The 19,929-nt window shown below is 48.3% G+C and overlaps 1 protein-coding gene across 4 annotated transcripts in view; it reads right to left on the bottom strand.

Moving 5' to 3' along the window:
* PHLPP2 (PH domain and leucine rich repeat protein phosphatase 2) overlaps window positions 1-19,929 on the bottom strand; it is a 147,123-nt gene that overhangs the window by 111,748 nt on the left and 15,446 nt on the right. For all 4 annotated transcript variants that reach the window (XM_042856983.2, XM_042856984.2, XM_005310209.5 and 1 more), the window contains exon 2: window positions 15,594-15,841. In XM_042856983.2, the coding sequence (XP_042712917.2) occupies window positions 15,594-15,841 (248 nt within the window). The remainder of the gene's footprint in view (window positions 1-15,593; window positions 15,842-19,929) is intronic.

Here is a 19,929-nt window from a genome sequence, read left to right as displayed (position 1 = left end):
AAAGTGTTCCGTGGCCAAAAAAGTTTGGGAAACGCTGCCCTAGGCAGTTTATTCCAGTGTTTAACCACCCTGACAGTTAGGAACTTTTTCCTAATGTCCAACCTAAACCTCCCTTGCTGCAGTTTAAGCTCATTGCTTCTTGTTCTATCCTTAGAGGCTAAGATGAACAAGTGTTCTCCCTCCTCCTCATGACACCCTTTTAGATACCTGAAAACTGCTAACATGTCCCCTCTCAGTCTTCTCTTTTCCAAACTAAACAAACCCAATTCTTTCAGCCTTCCTTCATAGGTCATGTTCTCTAGACCTTTAATCATTCTTGTTGCTCTTCTCTGGACTCTCTCCAATTTCTCCACATCTTTCTTGAAATGCGGTGCCCAGAACTGGACACAATACTCCAGTTGAGGCCTAACCAGCGCAGAGTAGAGCGGAAGAATGACTTCTCGTGTCTTGCTCACAATACACCTGTTAATGAATCCCAGAATCATGTTTGCTTTTTTGGCAACAGCATCACATTGTTGACTCATATTTAGCTTGTGGTCCACTATAACCCCTAGATCCCTTTCTGCCGTAAACATTTTCCTACTGGCCAATTATTTTTCATTAATACATTTGACTTCTCTTATAAAGTGTCTATACTTCATGGCTTAATATACAATCACTACTATCAGCTTCCCTCTCTTTCCATTTGTTAGATTTTCATTTTTGTTCAAGTTTTTTATTACTGCTTTCACTTCACTTCTTTACCAGGAGATCTTTTTTAAACTGACAAAGCTTGCTTTATTGATTGCAGAATTGTGAGGATTTGGGGCATCTAGAAAAGTTCTCTTAAACAACTCCCAATCATCATTCACAATTCTGTTTAACTTTTTCCTCCCATTCAATTCAGCTCCTAATCATTTTCAGCTTTAGAAAATTAGCTCTTTTGAAGTGACAGGTTTGAGAGTGTACGTATATACATCGGGTCAGACTATATTATTTTATACATAACAAATGTAACTAGGTTTAAATCTTCAATAGTGCACAAAATGATCCAAACAAATAAAATATCAAAAATCTCAATTCAAATAAGGGACATCCCTAAATGAACAAAACTCTAGGTACAAGTGAATTTGGCTTCTCCTTCAGAAAAAGACAGTTACAAAAAAGTAACTGGTGTTCTTTCAAGATGTGTTCCTCATGTCCATTCCATTGCAGGTGTGTGTGCTCACCACATGCACAGGAAGTTTTTCCCTCAGTGGTATTCGTAGGGGACAGGCTCTGGTGTCCTCTGGAATAGCGCGCATATGCACCGTAAGGGGCGCCACTGGCTCCCCCCAACCCTCAGTTCCATCTTGCCGGAAACTCCAACTGTGGGGAAGGAGGGTGGGTCTTGGAATGGACAGGAGCAACACATCTCGAAGAACACCTGTTACGAAACAGTAACGGTCTTTTCTTCTTCGAGCGCTTGCTCACGTCCATTCCATTGTAAGTGATTCCCAAGCAGTACCACCAGAGGCAGATAGGAATTCAGGCAGATAGCATCATACAAGACAGCTTTGCCAAATCCAGCATCATCTCTGGCTTGCTGGGTGACTGCGTAATGCATCGTGAACATGTGTACCAAAGACCATGTCGCAGCCCAGCAGATGTCCTGGATAGGGACATGCACCAGGAAGCCAACCGAAGACTCCTAAGCCCTAGTCGAATGAGCCTTTACTATTGGTGGAGATACAGCATGCGCCAACTCATAACAAGTACGGATGAAGGTGGTGATCCAATTCGAAATTCTCTGAAAGGACATCGGAAGGTCCTTCATCCTATCAGCAGTCGTGATAAAGAGCTGGGTCAACCTGCTTGGTGCACTCCATGTAGAATAGCAGGGTGCACCAGACATCCAGAACGTGCAGCCACCTCTCCTCACTGGTCAAGTGTGGCTTTGGACAGAAAACCGGGAGGAAGAGATCCTGGTTGACATGAAAAGGGACCACCGCCTTAGGCAGAAAAGCCGGATGGGGCCCAGCTGGACCTTCTTGTAGAATACCAGATACGGTGGCTCCGAAGCGAAGGCTCTTTCTTTGGCATAGAACCGGTTGGCCCTGTCTGTCACTCATTGGCTGCCGACACAAGCAGTGAATTTGGGGCAGGGTGGGTATAAAGATACTCATACCCCTTGCTGGGAATGTAGTATTTCCGCTCTGCCCACTTGGAGATGGATGGCAGTGAGGAAGGTGTATGCCACAGGGCCTTGGTGATTTTTGCCACCCCTTCGTGCACAGGCAATGCCACCCTGGCTGGGGATGCCGCACTGAGTACGTGGAACAAAAAGTCCAAGGGCTCCAGCCCCAAGTTGGAGGCAACCCTCTTTAAGAGCTCCTGGTGAGCCTTAGCATCGTCCTGGGGAACTGGGTGAGAAGATCTCACTATCGCCTCATCAGGTGAAGACAATGAGGAGGCAGGTATGGGTGGGTCTGCCAAATCCGCCGCCTCTGTCATCGGAGCCTCATGCGAGGCTGGCTGGACCTGGGGAGCCCACTCTGACTCCATGGCCCAGTGGGGAATGCCAATGCCCCTGATGGTTGGCCCTGGCCCACAGGATCTCCTCCTCGCTGTCGGAGACCGAGGAGGGGGATACATATCTGGGGGACCAGGCCAATACCGAGGCCGCCTGTCTACCCCAATCCTGTCAACCCTGGCCCCGAGCCTCTGCTGATGATCTGTAAGAGGGTGATGGCTCACAGTGCTGCAATCTCGGTGACCGTTGTCGTCGTCCAGAGGATCTGCAACAGAACCCCGACGATCTACGTCTTATGCTTTGGGAACATGAGTGGATCGACCGATGAGTCGGACAGAGTCAACATGCCCGCAGTAAGCCGTACTGGGGGTCTGGTGATCAGTGGCATGGCTCCAGGGACCAGTGTCTCCACCCCGCAGAGCAGTGCCATGCTCTGGGCGAGCGACTCGGGTGCTCCCAGCACTGGGGCTCTGAAGACTGGTGCCGTGCCTCTATGGGTCTGCGCCAGCCCACTGGCGATCACTACCTCGAACCTGAGGAACGCTGCCTGGAGTCAATGGACTGACACTGGGAACTCCAGCAGGCCAGTCGGTCCATGTCCACAGGCTTGTGCCATTACTCAGGCAAGCTTTGACAGGGCATCTCCTGCAGTGAGGAGCAGTGCTGTACTGATGGGGACCATTGGGAGGGTCTTAAGGCAGGTTTACCCCTTCAACGGGGTACGGTCGTAGCCAGCATGGGCAGCACCGGCAAGGACAGGATGTCTTTCACGACATGATGGCACCACTAAGTGCCAAGTGCCTCTGCCAACTCCCTGGGGTGGCAGGCAGGTCCTGGAGAAGGCTCTGCCGCTCAGCAGGAGGCGGGGCCTGACCTCCATCTGGAGGGGAAGAGCTGTCCCTCATGGGTCTTTGCTCTCCTCTGGTTCTCTCCTTCCCTCCCAGCCTTTCTTTGCTTTTTAGCCGGGATGGGGATGGGGATCAGCGCCACTCTGCGGTCGGTGTCAGCAGCGCACTCCAGACCGAAGCCGCAGTGCTAGGAGCAGTGTCCAACCTTGTCAGCTCTGAGGCCAGGATAAGGGCCGACTCCATAAGGAGTGCTCGGAGACTAATGTCCTGCTCCTTCTTGGTCTGTGGTCTGAAACTCTTCCAAATGCAACACTCGTCACTAACGTCGGTTTCCCCTAAGCACTTCAAGCAGCTTCTGTGGGGATTACCGACTGGCATGGGTTTCCTGCAACAGTCACAAGGTTTGAAACTTGGGGACCGGGGCATCCCGTCCCTAGGCTAAGTCCCATTTGGGACTAACAAACTACGCTAAAACTACTCCAAGGGAACTATAAAACTAACAATTTTAAAACAACTAGATACAAAAAAGTTCGCAACTCGGTACAGTTGAGAAGACTAGGCTTGCCAAGGCAAGGAGACTGTCACTGGCAGTAAGAAGAAATTGAGGGTGGCGGGGAGCCGGTGGCACCTCTTATACCAGTGCATACACGCACGGCACCAGAGCCAGTCCCCTACAGATACCACTGAGGGAAAAGCTTCCGGCATCAGTGCAGGTGGCGAGCACACACACCTACAATGGAATGGACATGAGAAAGCACTAAAAGATGATCAGGTTCAAGACAGATGAATTCCTCCCTGGATATTTCACTCTATGCATCCGAAGAAGTGAGGTTTTTACCCACAAAAGTTTATGCCCAAATAAATCTGTTAGTCTTTAAGGTGCCACCAGACTCTTTGTTGTTCCCTGGATATTGAATCCAAGTTACAGGTTTTGTAACATCAGAGGAGGACAACGTAGCTGCCCTCTATATATCTCAGATGGAAAGATTAAACAGGACAGGTCCTGGGGGCAGCCTTACTTGTATCAAGTGAGTCATGACATACCCTTCTAGTTTCAAGCCAGCCAGGACACATCTAAAATCTATTTAGTTTCTTATATTGCCACCCATCAACTTGGTATCTGAGCACCTATGTGAAAAAGAGGCACAGTGTGGAAATGGACCTCTTGGAACAGCACTGCTCAGCAAACTAGAATTAGATTGGGTGGACTTTCTAAGGGCTTTAGACTACTCCCAGTAGAACCTTACGAACATTTTAACATCAAGCATATGGAGAAGGCATCATCAGGATGTACATGCAAGTATCAGGAAAACGCTCATCCATGTAAAAAGCTTTAGTTCAGATTTCCTCCAGAACCTATGATCTGCCACTCAAAAGGCCAATCATGAAGTCAACTCACACGTGGAATTGTCTGCAATCATGTTCGCATTCCTTTCCAGGTTTGTGGCAAACAGAATGTCTTGCCAGACAAAGCCCACTCCCACTTCAAGGCAGTGTTCCCTCTAATTTTTTACGTGCATGTGCAGAATTAATTTTATGTGCACAATATAGAGGTGATGTGTGATGGTGGTGGGGCCAAGGGGTTCGGAGTGTGGGAAGGGACTCAGGGCTGGGGCACTGGGATGGATGAGGGCTCTGAATGGAGGTGTGGGCTCTGAGGTGGGGCTGGGGATGAGAGGTTCAGGGTGCAGGACAGGGAAAATGCCATCATGTGGGTACCTCACTCTTCCTACAACAACACACCTGGAAACACCTAAGGAAAAAGACTGAACGGGGGGAAAGTGATGGTCCCAGGCTAAGGGACTGATAGCCTGTATATAAAAACCTGGGAAAGCTAAGCTGCAAAGCCAAGGCTGCTTGTGCTTTAAGAATCTGCCAGCTTGTTTATCACACAGGATGAGAATTTGCTAATTCATATCCTACCTATCTAGTATGTTAAGCTCAGTTTTCAGTTTTATTTATTTACTAGGTAATCTGCTTCAATCTGTTTGCTATCACTTAAAATCTATCCTTTTGTAGTTAATAAACTTATTTTATGTTTTAATCAAAACCAGTGTGCATTTGATTAAGGTGTCTGTGGAAAATCTCAGTTTGGTTACTGTTGCGGATTGTGGGGGAGTTAGGGCCCTGCACCCCTCTTCCCGAGATTCACTGTGACTCTCAACCAGCCAGTAAAGCAGAAGGTTTATTTAAGGACAGGAACACAGTCTCAAGCAGAGCGTGTAGGTACGACCAGACCCCCTCAATTAGGTCCCTCTGGGAGGTTCAGGGAGCTTAGACCCCAGCTTGGGGTTCCCTGCGTTGCACCACCCAGCCCCAACCGAAACTCAACTCCCGACTCCTCCCGCTGCTCCTCTCCTTTGTTCAGTCTCCCGGGCAGAAGGTGTTAATTCTCCCCACCCCCGTTCCTGGCTCAGGTTACAGCTCAGGTAGCTTCCTTCAAGGGAAGTCCCACATCCCCACTGCAACCCCCCTGCAACATTCCCAGGTCAAATCTGCCCTGCTCCCTGCTCCGTCACATCTCTCCCCCCTTCGAGACTGAACTGAGCGGGGTCACTCTGACCAGTGACCTGGGGAAGTTCAGGGCTCCCTCTCCGGGACAACGCGTCCGCTATCAGGTTGTCACGTCCCTTCACATGGACCACGTCCATGTCATAATCCTGCAGGAGCAGGCTCCATCTCAGGAGCTTGGCGTTGGCTCCTTTCATCTGGTGCAGCCAGGTCAGGGGAGAGTGGTCGGTGTGCACGGTGAAGTGACGCCCAAAGAGATATGGCTCTAGTTTCTTGAGGGCCCACACCATGGCCAGGCATTCCTTCTCGATGGCCGCGTAGTTCTGCTCCCGGGGTAGTAACTTCTTGCTCAGGTACACGATGGGGTGTCTCTCCCCCTTTTCATCCTCCTGCATTAACACCGCCCCCAGTCCTGTGTCTGAGGCGTCGGTGAACACCATAAAGGGCTTGTCAAAGTCGGGGTTTGCCAGAACTGGGCCACTGACCAGAGCCTCCTTCAGCGCCCGGAGAGCCTCCTGGCACTCCTCGGTCCAGACCACTTTGTCTGGCTTCCCCTTCTTGCACAGGAACCTCTCCTTGCATCCTCTCCTCATGGTCTGTCCCACACTGAGGTCAGCCAGGCCCCTTAGCTTCCGCAGGGAGGGGTCCTTCTGCAACTCGGCCTGGAACTCGGCGGCTGAGGAAGGGATGGGGACCTGCTCCCTCTCGTCGGCTGGGTCGGAAGCCCCAGCCACCCCGCGGCCTGTCCTTGGGTGTTCCCTCCCCACCCGGGAAGGGTTCGGTGCCTCCGGCGGGACATCCTTCCCAAGGTCAGGGCGTAGTGCCCCTCGCCGGCTCTGGCTACGGGTCACGACTAAGGCGGTCTGGGGGCTGCTTGGCCAGTCCTCTAGGTCCCCCCCCATCAACACCTCAGTGGGCAAATGGTGGTGCACTCCCACGTCCTTGGGGCCCTCCTTGGCCCCCCATTTCAGGTGTACCCTCGCTACGGGAACCTTAAATGGGGTCCCGCCCACCCCGGTCAGGGTCAGGAAGGTGTTGGGCACCACCCGATCTGGGGCCACCACCTCGGGCCGGGCCAGTGTCACCTCTGCGCCCGTGTCCCAGTATCCATAAACTTTCTTCCCATCCACCTCCAGGGGAACAAGGCACTCGCTCCGCAGGGACAGCCCCGCGCCAACCCTGTAAACGGAGAACTTTGAATCCGGAGCATCTGGCCCCCCAGAGAAGCTGGCCTGGGGCCCTTCTCTCTCTTGAGCAGTTGATAAGCTGCCAGCCCCTCTTGCGTGGGAAGCCTGCCCCTCGTCCGTCTGGGCCTCTACCAAGTTAACCCGGTGCGGGTTCGGTCTGCTCAGTCTGTCCTTGAGCTTGGGGCACTGGGCCCGAACGTGGCCTCTTCGGCCGCAGTAATAGCAGCTCAGGTCCCGTGGGTCCCCTCGAGCCGGTCGGTTGTCCCTGATGCTGGGCCTTCCCCGTGGGAGGGGATTCCCCATATTCCCCCTTTGGGAGGTCCCAGGGTGACTCTCTCTCTGCATCGCGGCGGGCCTGTTCCTTTGGGGCTCCTCCCTGCCACCCCCTGCCCGGCTCTTTACAAACTCATCAGCCAGCTGCCCGGCGTGTCGCGGGTTCTCTGGCTTTCTGTCCACCAACCACAGCCTCAGGTCGGATGGGCACCGCCCATACAGTTGCTCCAGTACCAGCAGTTTAATCAGGTCCTCCTTCGTCTGGGCCCCACCAGCCCACTTGCTGGCGTATCTTTCCATGCGGACGGCTAGTTGCAAATAGGAGATCTCAGGGGTTTTATCTTGACTCCGGAACCTTTCCCGGTACATCTCAGGAGTCAGCCCAAACTCTCGTAGCAGGGCCTTTTTGAATAGTTCGTAGTCCCCTTTCTCTGCCTCTCCCAGTTGGCGGTACAATGCCACGGATTTGGGGTCCAGTAAGGGGGTAAGGACCCGGAGTCTGTCCGCGGGATCCACCCGGTGCAGCTCGCAGGCCGTCTCAAAGGCCTCCAGGAAGTCATCCATGTCCTCCCCCTCTTTGTATGGGGCCATGATGCACTTATCAAAGCTCCGTGCAGTCCTGGGTCCCCCCTCACTCACCGCAGCCGGGGGTTCGCTGCCCTTCAATCTCGCCAGTTCCAGGTCATGCTGACGCTGTCTCTCATTCTCCTGTCTCTGTCTCTCATTCTCCTGTCTCTGTCTCTCATTCTCCTCCCGTTCACGCTGATGCTGTCTCTCTTTCTCCTCCCGTTCACGCTGATGCTGTCTCTCTTTCTCCTCCCGTTCACGCTGACGCTGTCTCTCTTCATGCTGTCTCTGTTGTTCACGATCCTCCAGCTCTCTCAGTTTTAGCTCTTTCTCCCATTCCAGCCAATTCCGCTCCCCGGATGCCGAACGTCGCCGGGAGGATCCCCTGCTGGCCGGCGAGCTTCGCCGGGAGGGTCCCCTGCTGGCCGGGGGGGTCACGGCGCCTTCGGTATTTGCTGGGCTCCTCCCCACCCTTCCCCTAGGCATAGGAAGGAGGGGTCTCGGGAAGCCCTCAGCAGCCGGCTGACCACTCCCAGCTGGGACAGACACTGGTGCCTGCGCTGCATTTGCCAGGCTGCTTCCCTGAGACACAGGGATCAGTTCATTCGCACGATCTTCCGCCTCCAGCTGGGCAATGAGCTGTTCTTTGGTGAGCCTCCCAATGCGCAGCCGCCTCTGCTTGCACAGCTCCACCAGGTCGCTCTTAAGCCGCTTGGCATACATCTTCCTGCTGGCCTCTCACCGGCCTGTGTGCTCACAGCTCCCCACAGTTCCCAGGGGGCCCCCTAGTGTGCCAGCCCTTCTCGAGGTCACCGCCTCTCTGCCAGGGTCGAGCTGCAGACTCCTCCGCCCCTGGGACCACTCGCTGCGATCCCCCCGGGGGACCCTGTTACTGCAAAAGTCCTTCTCGCTGGTCACACACTCCCAGGGGTAATAACCGTCTCTCTCCCACTCTTCAGCAGGCCTGGTCCCCGTCAATCCCCCTTCGTTTTACTGCTCCCCAGTCACTTACTGCAGGAAGCGCCGTCCACGGGGTGCAGTAGATCCCGCCGCTGCCACCAGTTGTTGCGGATTGTGGGGGAGTTAGGGCCCTGCACCCCTCTTCCCGAGATTCACTGTGACTCTCAACCAGCCAGTAAAGCAGAAGGTTTATTTAAGGACAGGAACACAGTCTCAAGCAGAGCGTGTAGGTACGACCAGACCCCCTCAATTAGGTCCCTCTGGGAGGTTCAGGGAGCTTAGACCCCAGCTTGGGGTTCCCTGCGTTGCACCACCCAGCCCCAACCGAAACTCAACTCCCGACTCCTCCCGCTGCTCCTCTCCTTTGTTCAGTCTCCCGGGCAGAAGGTGTTAATTCTCCCCACCCCCGTTCCTGGCTCAGGTTACAGCTCAGGTAGCTTCCTTCAAGGGAAGTCCCACATCCCCACTGCAACCCCCCTGCAACATTCCCAGGTCAAATCTGCCCTGCTCCCTGCTCCGTCACAGTTACCATAAGCGTGCATGGTCCTCTTCACATTGAGGAAGAGGCTGACCAGGGTTTAAACCCATATACTGGCCAGATTTGTCCAGGGCAGGATGGTACTGCTCTGGGGGCCTAGGCTGGTGATTAAAGAGCCTGCATGTGACTGCAGCTGGGTGTATCCTTATCTGTGTGAATGCTGGTGAAACTGCAAGCTTGGAGGGCTTTGCAACTTGTCACAGCAGCAGAGTGTGAGAGGGAGATCAAGCCAGTGGGCCAGAGGGCTCAGTGCTACCCCAGTTCCAGGTGGCACCCCGGGGGGAACCCATCACGAGGTTTTCTGAAATATTTTGTAGAGCTATCAAGCGATTAAAAAATTTAATCGCAATTAATCACACGGTTAAACAATAATAGAATACCATTTATTTAAAAGTTTTTGGGTGTTTTCTGCATTTTCAAATATATTGATTTCAATTACAACACCAAATACAAAATGTATAGTGCTCACTTTATATTTATTTTTATTACAGATATTTGCACAGTAAAAAAAAAGAAATAGTATTTTTCAATTCACCTAATACAAGTACTGTAGTGCAATCTCTATCATGAAAGTGCAATTTACAAATGTAGAATTATGTATAAAAAATAACTGCATTCAAAAATAAAACAATGTAAAACTTTAGAGCCAACAAGTCCACTTGTCAGCCAATCACTCAGACAACAAAAAAGATACCTCAAGTAAGTTGCTGGAGAGAGACAGCTCCTACAGGAAACTCCTTTATAGACCCTGGTCAAAGAGGAATGGACTGGAAAGTTCCAAGGGCAATGGTTAGAGTTCTGGGTGGTGCAGAACCAACAGTAAGTGAAAGCAGTTTGCCTCTTGATCCCATAATGTTGCCCTTAGGGGTCAAAAATGTTATCACTTGAGGAGTTCAGCCTGTATGGAACTAGTGAATGCAAGATCCAGGATCCTAAATAGATGGTATTTGTGAAGAAAGTGCATTACCCGACACATCCTTTCATCCTCAAACTGAATACAGAAAAACATGCATCTTCCCCCAACAGAAAACAATGCAATCTGTAAACAGACAAAACCTGAAGGCAATCAGAAACATGCAACTGAAGAGACTGTACTCGTACATGGTCTTTCCTACACACAGTACAGTACACACTGAGGGTTAGTGTAGTTGGAGAACACACCAGCAATTCACTGAGAACGCTTCCTCTCCTTTCATGTGGTGTTAAACCCTCCAGTCTAGTGTTTTCAGTATCACATACCAAGTACTGGTCACTTCAGCTAGGCCAGTGAGAGAGCACTATCAGGCTAGGGTAAGAAATAAGCATAGGCGGGAAGAGGAGGCCAGCACAGGACAACAGCTTCACAGACCCTCATGTAACTTTAGTTATTGCCCATGCATAAAAGCCAGTTTTTATACATTCATAGATTCCAAGGCCACAAGGGACATTCTGATCATCTAATTTGACCTCCTGTATAACACTGACCACAGAACTTCGCCCAAAATAATTCCTAGGTTTTTTTTTTGTTTTGTTTTTGTTTTTTTAAGAAGAAAAACACCACTCTTGATAACCCACCACACCCCTTGGTAAATTGTTCTAATGGTTAATTGCCCTCACCATTAAAAATTTTAATTATGATTCGCTGTTTACAATTACATTTTGAGACTTATGAGTTATCCAGTTTTTACGTCATTCTGTATTTTTAATAAAAATGTCATGTAGTACCACAAACTCCTTACAGAAAGCTAAGTATATTACAACAACACTATTACTTTTACCAACCAAATTTGTAATCTCATAAAAAAAAATATCAAGTTAGTTCGACAGGATTTATTTTCCATAAACCGATGTTGATTGACATTAATTAGATTACCCTTCTCTAATACTTATTAAAGAATAATATTTAATAATACTTATTAAAGAAGTCTCACATCAGCAGCTCTATTATCTTCCCTGGGATCAATGTGAGATTAGCCTATGATTACCTGGTTCATTCAAGTACAGAAAAGAGTTTTGTCCATGTAGCTTTGGGAACCTGCCCTTTGTTGTTAGCTATAATTTTTGAAAACATTTTAAAGAGAACCTAAGGAATGAAAGGTCTTAGCTAGAAAGAGAGGCTGAAGAGCTTAGACCTATACATCTTACAGAGGTAAATGCTGAGAGGAAACTTACTGAAATGTGTATGCACTTAATGGGGATCACAGAGACTGGGGGGAAGATCTACTTCAGCACAAGGACACTCCTGGAAATTTAGGATAAATATCTGGGGAGCTTCTCCTTCTACCCCAAAAGGGTGATCAATATTTGTATTCTTAATCCAGGAAATGTGGGCAAAATCCACCTATGAGGATTCAAATGGTGGGGAATTAAGAGTTACTTGGGGTCCAACATATCTGGGGTACAAGTGACATCAGATGCTTGACTGGGTTATTTGCGTTCACATGCATGTGACCACATTGATCAGCAGATTGTGCGCTAAAATGGAATTCTCTTGGTATCTGAGAAACCTTGGATATGGTGAGACCTTGAGTTTGGTGTCATCTTCCTCAGGAGAAGTGACCAGGACCATGGACCATATCCTAATATCAAACAAATGACTACTAAGGGGAATTTCATACTTATTGTATGTCTATGGAGACCTTCCCCCTTTGAGGTTTATTTAGGGGACTTTCCTGCTACGTTTACATTCAGAATTTTGCACAGGTGACATGAAGTAGTTCAAGAACTGAATTTCAGGATCAAGCTTGTTGAATTGCTAAAGGCACTGAGAGGGTAGAAAGTGTGGGAGTAGGTCTTGCTGCAATCAGTTTAAAGCTCAGGACTGGGTTTCAAAGTATCATTCACGAGACCAATTAACTTAGCTATTCAACTTGCCACAAATCAAAGAGAAGTAATGCCACAAAACAACAAGAAAAGAGAGGCTGGAACAAAAGTTCAAAAGGGGAATTAAAACACAATCTCTTACAACTGCTCCAACAATGCATCTTCAAATCCTAACTTTATTACGGCTTTGGGGTAAAGGGTCTGTGCTTTTCTCTAAGTGCTGGAAGATCACTACAGAACTAAGCAATGAGCCACTAAAGGCAATTTCATATAAACATTTCACCCAATAAACACAATTTATCAGCTGCATCCACGGCTCCATGCCAACAGCTACCTATATCCTTACTGTAACTTACCTATGCCTGGGTCCTGCAACTCAGACACATAGCAAGAAAAACTCTGTAAGTGAAGGGAGAGCTCCACTACAAGTCTACTCTTATTCACCTCACTATTACGATGCAATACAGAAGAGGATGGCACTGTCTTCCTTTTCCTGTATCAATATGCTGAATTCAAGCTATGCTGCATGTTCTGTATTCTCAGCACCCAATGCACAACAGCAGAAAAATCTGGGAGCCAAATCCAGAGCTTGCAAAAGTGAATGTAACATCACTGAATTCATTGAAACTGCACTTGCTCACAGTATTGAAAAGAAAGACAGATTTTTATTATAAATCCTCTTTTTATACAAATTTTCAACTTTCAAAGAGAATATTTTGGCTTGAAAACTGCCATTTTCATAGAATAGAATTGTTTCTGAAGAAACTGATCAAACTTTACAAAACTCCATTTTCAAGATTTCATAGCCAGAGCCTTACTTAAACTGTATTACACACTAGTATATATGCATGTCAAATCTCATAAATAAGTGACTAGCTTTCATCATCAATACTTGGTTTTCCATCATGAATTCCAGTGTGTAAAACTTTCTATGCCAAAACCACAACAGGACTTGTAAGCCGACAACATGTAGTGGAGACCTGGCCTGACATGAGCAATAAACATCTGGAGGGAGGTCTCATTTCTTGGACAACAGTATTAGGGAGGTAAACAGATCATTAGGTTGAAAAAGACAGAAAGTTTGAGCCAACTAAGATAAGATGGAGAACACCCAGGGACCATTTATTAACAATGGACAAAATAATTCGGAATGTAGAGATGAGGTAAAGACTAGGTCAACTGAGGACAATGCATGGACAGAGCATGTTGCACTGGGACTGGTTCCTGCGAAGTAACCAAGCCAATTCAAAAACATGTGATGCAATGTAAAGTGTAAATGTATATAAAGGAAGAGTTTTTCTGTGCAACTCTGGATGTATGGTACATACTATACCCACCCCTACACTTGAGTCTGATCAGCATAGCTTTGCTGTATGACAAATAAAGGAACCTGAGTGACTAAATCTGGAGTCAAACGGAGTTTTTTGGATCCCAGAAAACTGGATAAAGTGTTCGCCTACAAGTAAGCAAGGTATTCTCGATAAGCTGAGTGGAAAAGGTCTCAGAGGGAATCCAACACTACAGCAGAAAAACTATTAAACTTTTAGAACATCAAGACTCCAGTCTTTTAAACATTCCAAGTGAGCAATTTGTGCAGGAAAAGTTTCTATTGCGGTGAATTTGTGCAGAGTTTGGTCCCTGCAAAACTTGCACATAAAATTTTAATCAGCTGTCATGTCACAGTTCTCTCCTCCTTCATGCTCCCACACTTCTCCCTAGATAAAACCATATCTGGAATCTCGGGAACTCAGATGTTCTGTAGACCCAACCTCTGCTGAGTGAGCTATGCTACCTTGAGCGTTAATCCACGCTGAGAGGCTGGGAAGGAGCTATAAGAAACATAGATTTACTTTTGAACTGAGGCAATTGGAAGCATCAGGCATCCTTCAGCTCATGAAGTCATTATACAATAAGTAATTCAGTACACACAGTTTTACACACCTATAACTTATTGTGAAGAAAAAACTTCAGTGTATAATTTATGCAAATAATACTTTGCATCACTAAGAATTTTTGATAAAGGACACCCAGTCTTTCCTCCCATCTGTCAATGACTTTCCCAAACACACTGAAGTCTAGGACCCTAGCAGTGGAACTTTTACCAGGAACTGGAGAAGTGCTCCGAAGTGCCATGCCTCTCCCTGTGCATCTTAGAAGAACCACATAGATTAGGTCCACTTGGAAAAGTGTGGATTAGAGACTCCCATTTTAGCTTTGTCCGCGAAAAGGAGTGGCAGGTTTACATGCTGAAATCCAAAGTCCACTGGAGGCAATACAAGGTCTAAATCCAAAAAGATGCTATGGCTTGTAAAGCTATGAGGAATCCATGACCTTCTCAGCACAAAGTTTATGCACATTAAACTTTATGAGCTGAAGTCTATTTTCAGTGCATAATGACCTACGGCACAACACTTTATACACTGAAGTCAAGTTTTCTGTACATAAAACTTTATAGCCTGTCTATTTATACTCTTAGCATACTTTGCAATTCATTTTTTTAAAAAAGGATATTCCCAGTGAAAAAGCATTAATTTATAAAGTTACTAAGTCATGACCATCACAAAAGTACATACCAAGATCATTTCAGTTAGCAACATGTAGATGTCAAGATACAGAAATGATCATTGAAGGTAACTTAAAGAGAGATTATACATTCTCAAGAAAATTTACATTTGTGAACATTCACATTAGACATTTCCATGACCTTAACTCTGGCCCTTTTCGTCTGTGCTACGGTGCAAGTCGGAATAATAAAAGAAACAAAGATTATTTTAAAATGGGCTTTGCACTGAGTCTGAAGCCTAGTATTCAGCTTGAGGCCTAGTGGTAATAGTTAGATTTGCCTATAGAACCTTCTACCAGCACAAACACTTATGACAATTGTCAATACCCCAAAAAATGATTAGCAGGAATGACAAATATGGTCAAGAAGCCAAGACTCAATTAAATATGGTCTCAGAAATAAGTGTGCGTAAGGAATAGGTGCCTAAAAAGGGAATCAAACCTGATGCTCAGCAGGACCTCGGGAGGGCAGGAGGTGAAAACCTTAACACTTAATCTCATTTTAAGGGGAATCCACAGCCCCACTAATTCCGGAGTATACATGATGTGGATTAGGCTATTAGTCTTATCTTGTTTCCAGTTCTGTGATTTTGTTTATATTAAACATCATATAAATAAAACTCAGTCTCTATGTATGTCTCACCAGTCATCATCTTAATTAATCTCTAAATAGCCACCAAAGAACAAACCCGTTATTAGTGACTAGTGCATCTTGCACCCAAAATTAATCATAAGGCTATACCTGCCTACTTCAAATCAGCCCTACTCTCATTCACACTCATTTGCACACAGCAAGAAATCACTGCCCTCCATCCACTTCTGGAATTGGATTTACCTTTTCCTTCTGTCCTTACCTGACCAGGTCTCCATGGAGCTGCAAATAGAGGTTCTCCCTACCCTCTCCATCACAGATCTCAGATGCCAGGGTATCCACTGTACAAAGGACCAAGTGCAGGTCAGAAGAGGTCGCAGTTGCAGAGTCTGCTCCATAAATGTATACACAGCCTCGCCCAACATCCTCTTTCAGCCAGTCTCTCTCACGGGAGCCAAACCGACTCCTCCTGTTCAAGCAGTTTCTGCTCCCATTGCGCTTCATGTTCCTCTAAATGACATCAAAAGTAGATGGTTAGCTGCTGGCACTAAGACTGAAATCCAATAGATTGCCCACTGCTTTCCGACACCTCCAATGACTAGCCAAGTGTAATTTCCACCTCTCACCCACCTCTCCTTCTGCTTCCCCAAATTCCCCTCATCCCTCCTGGGTTGCAGTCATCCAAACAGCTGCTTACTCCTGGGGGAATTCTGCGCCACTACCCATGCGCAGAATTCATGTCCCCTGCAGATTTCTTTGCTTCCCTGCAGAAAAATGACTCTCTGACAGGGAAGCAAAGGGAAGCTGCAAGAGCAATCACACACCACTCCCTAGCTGCGCAGGTTCATCGTTTCAAGCACCTGGTGCAACCAGCAGAGAGGTAAATCACCGCAGGGCTGGGAACACCCCATCCAGTGGCTCCTACACTGAGCAGAGATCAGCTGTTAGGCCCGGCTGGGCTGGAGGCAGGAGAAGACGGGATTTCCTTTTCCCCTGCAAAGGGGTGGCTGGGGCTGTGTCAGGCCCACCCCCAGAATCCTCCTCCAGCTGCAGGAAGCTCAGCATCCTCCCATGCTTCCTGCCCCCATCGCTCCTCAGCTGGGGAGAGAAGAGGGGTCACTGTAGGGGGGAACAACTGCTCCCCCATCCACCCAATCCCCATGCATCTGGACCTCCCATATCTAGACACCCGCCAAGCCTCACCTGATATACCCAGAACCCCACTAGCCCTCCATACCTGAACCCCACCCCACTGAACCTCAACCCCTGCATCTGGAGCCCCCTGCACCCAGACCCCCTGCCTCCAGACCCCCACCTCTGCACCCAGACCACCCCCCACCGAGCTCCCTGCACTCAAACTCCCACCCTGACAAGCCCAACCCCCCTGCACCACCCTGAGCCCCCACATCCAGACCCCCATGCCACTGACCCCCAACTAGCTGCACCCAGACCCCCACCCCACAAAGCCCCATGAAGCCCCACTCCCCCCAGCATCCCAGACCCTTCCACTGAGCCCCAACCACTTTTACCTGGAAGCCCCTGCAGAGTCCCATTGCCCCTGCACCTGGAACCCCCCACAATGAGCCCCTTTGCATCCAGATCCCCCCACACCTAGACCCTCCACCAAGCAGCCTACACCCAGAGTGTCCCAAACAGAATCCTCTCACCCCATACTGAGCCCCTCCACACTTGGATCCGGCCTGTCCCACAGGTGCACCTAGCATAGAGGGGCAGGACCCCAGGGTCTTTCTGGGGTATATTCAGTCCTTGTGCTGTATCAGGGTCGGGTGCAGCCTCATCACTGAGTTCTTGTCCTGGGCATGGGGAGGCTGCAGGGTGATCTCCCACCTTCGTATAGCCAGTGGCCTGTGCTCCCTACTGCCATACTGAAGCCTCTGCATTTATTTATTGACAAATGAAGCTTGCAGAATTTTAAAATATTGTGTGCAGAACTTTTAATTTTTTCGCACGGTATACCCTCAGGCATAATAGTTGTGGACAAGACATGTAAGGAGACTGCATAAACTAAGGTAAGGCTGGGAGTGACCCCTGGATTGTGCTTGGAAAGCATCTGCAACACCCTGTATCTCTATGATCTGGAAACATCCTTCACCTCTTTGGATCTCACCCATTACTAACGAGGCATACAATTAGAAGGAAAATTAAACCACGGATGGGACCAAATCCTCTACCCCAGCTGACTGGTTTGACACTCTGATGATTCAACAACAAGGATTCACTAGAATATGGAATCGTCTCCTTAATGACACAAATAGTCATGCTCCTTCCCTCTTGCCTAGGGCTCTACCCAGAGCTGACGAGGGGGAAGGGGGGGGGAAGACAATTGTATCAAGGCCCCCAAGTCCAGGGTTCCCCCGAAAATGTCTAATGTCTGTGTAAAGAAGGTGAAATTGCAGGGGGTGGGGCTCCAGTGAACATTATGTACTAAGGCTCCAAATTTCTCTTGAGGGGCCTGACTCTACCACTACTACTAACAAGAAAGTGCGCTAATAGCAGCATGGCTCGATTCAAATCTCACTATGCTAGCTGTTCGTTCCACAGCAGGTGTTCAAGCTCATAATCTGTGAAGAGTGAAGGCTGCTGCTCCAAATGGACATGCCCTAAACCTATCACAATAAAGTGTTAGGCAAATCAATATTGCATTGTAAAACAAATATTTTTTCTCGCTCCGCCTCAGCGTCCCAAGTGCCAGATGCATATTCCACATAGCAAAGTAATTTTTACAATAGTTTGTCACTTTAGCAGTCAATGTGGTCAACTAGGTTTTCCTCTATTAGGGTGAGAGAGAGAGAGGTTCATCATAGTATCTAAGAAATCCTTCTGGAGTTTGCTTTGCTTACAGATGGTGGTGCTAGACTCCCGTGAGCACCTATCATCTCACTAGCAATGCAGCATTTCATCCTCTAGAACAGGGGTGACCAATCCGCAGCTCATGAGACGCATGTGGCTCTTTTACAGTTAAAGTGTGGCTTGCAGAACTCTCCATGCCCACCCCTCCCCCATTCTCTGCCTACCAGACTGGGTGGGGGGGAGGAGGATGCTCAGGGCTTCTGCCCTGGGTTTGGGTGGTGGGGCTAGGGGCTTCTTCTCCCCAGCAGGGAGGGGAGTCTTGGGGCTTCAACCCCACAGGACATGTCTGCCAGGACTCAGGGCTTCAGAAGGAGCAGTGCTGAAGCCCCAAGACCCTCCTCCCCACAGGGCTGAAGCTCCAAGCCCCGGCAGGTGCCTCACAGAGAGCTGAAGCTCCATGACACCCGCTCCCCACAGGGCAGAAGCCCCTAGCCCCACCATCCTGCCACGTGGCTGAAGCCCCAAGCCCCGGAAGGCACACCGCAGCTTTTGAACTTCTGAAGATTGTTGTACAAGTTTACCACGCCTGCTCTAGAAGCTGCTGGGCATCCACACTAAGAGGAAACAATTAGGATCCTTCTCAGGACACAGCTACCAACTGTCGCACAGCAGCAGAATCTACACACAGGGAAATGCTTTAAAATTACAGGAACATCAATTAAACCAATATCCTCCGAGTTATATTTCTATTGAAGTAGCAACTAGAGACCTTGATCAGGATTAGGGCCCCCAACGTGCTAGGCACTGTACAGACACTTAGGCCCCAATTCTTTTTTGTGCAGATGTACACTGGGAAAGGGAGGGAGGCAGGGGGATGCAAAGGTGGTTTTAAGACAACTTTGCACCGCTGGGATTCTGGGCCCAGTCCCCAGCTGTTCTAACCAATGGTAGCTTTGAACAGCTGCCAGTGAGCCAATCTGCCACCTCAGAACAGCTGGGAAACAGATGTTCTGGCCCCATATTTCTGCACCCCTCTCACACATATGACAGACAAGGGGTGAGAGGTGGAGAGCAAAATAGGGCTACCTATAACATTCCTCCAAGTTAGTTCCCAGTTGGAGAAATGGACCTGGGTTCTGTCCAGAATCAGGGCCAGAGTATGAGACAATCCTTGCCCCAAAGATATCAAGGCTGGGGGATCAGCAGAGATCAGGCAAAATACATAATCAAGTCAGTCCTTCACAGCACACTTGCATAATCCAGAAATCCATCATAAGTCCTTTCCACCACAAAGTCTAACCCAGTCCCAACATTCAATTCTCCTTTCTTAATGCAAGGAAGAGGAGTCACTTTGAATCTTGAAGATACTCACTAATTTCACAGTTCAACTTGAGCAATTACATTAGCCTCCTTCATTTCAACTTGTTATAATATGATACTTCATTTCCTGCCCTAAATTCTTACATTGCACTGCTATACTTAGACAGCTGCTGTGTTTTCATCAGAACTGGCTGCTTTTCAGTGCTCACAAAGTGATCCTCATGTACAATCTGAAAAGCATTGAGATATCCTTCAAGATGAGAAGTCTAGGTTATCACCCTTCTTTATTAAATAGATTTTCTACACACTCTTTATGCTTACAACCTTCCCCCACATCACTGACTTGCAAGTTACTTACTGCACCAAGTCTGCCTTCTAAACATAGACTCATAGACTTTAAGGTCAGAAGGGACCATTATGATCATCTAGTCTGACCTCCCGCATGATGCAGGCCACAAAAGCTGACC

Source organism: Chrysemys picta, chromosome 14 (genome assembly GCF_011386835.1).
Source record: "Chrysemys picta bellii isolate R12L10 chromosome 14, ASM1138683v2, whole genome shotgun sequence".
In the NCBI taxonomy this organism is placed as follows: Eukaryota; Metazoa; Chordata; order Testudines; family Emydidae; genus Chrysemys; species Chrysemys picta.
Note: the sequence above shows the minus strand (reverse complement) of the source record. Positions and strands in the feature narration are given on the sequence as shown.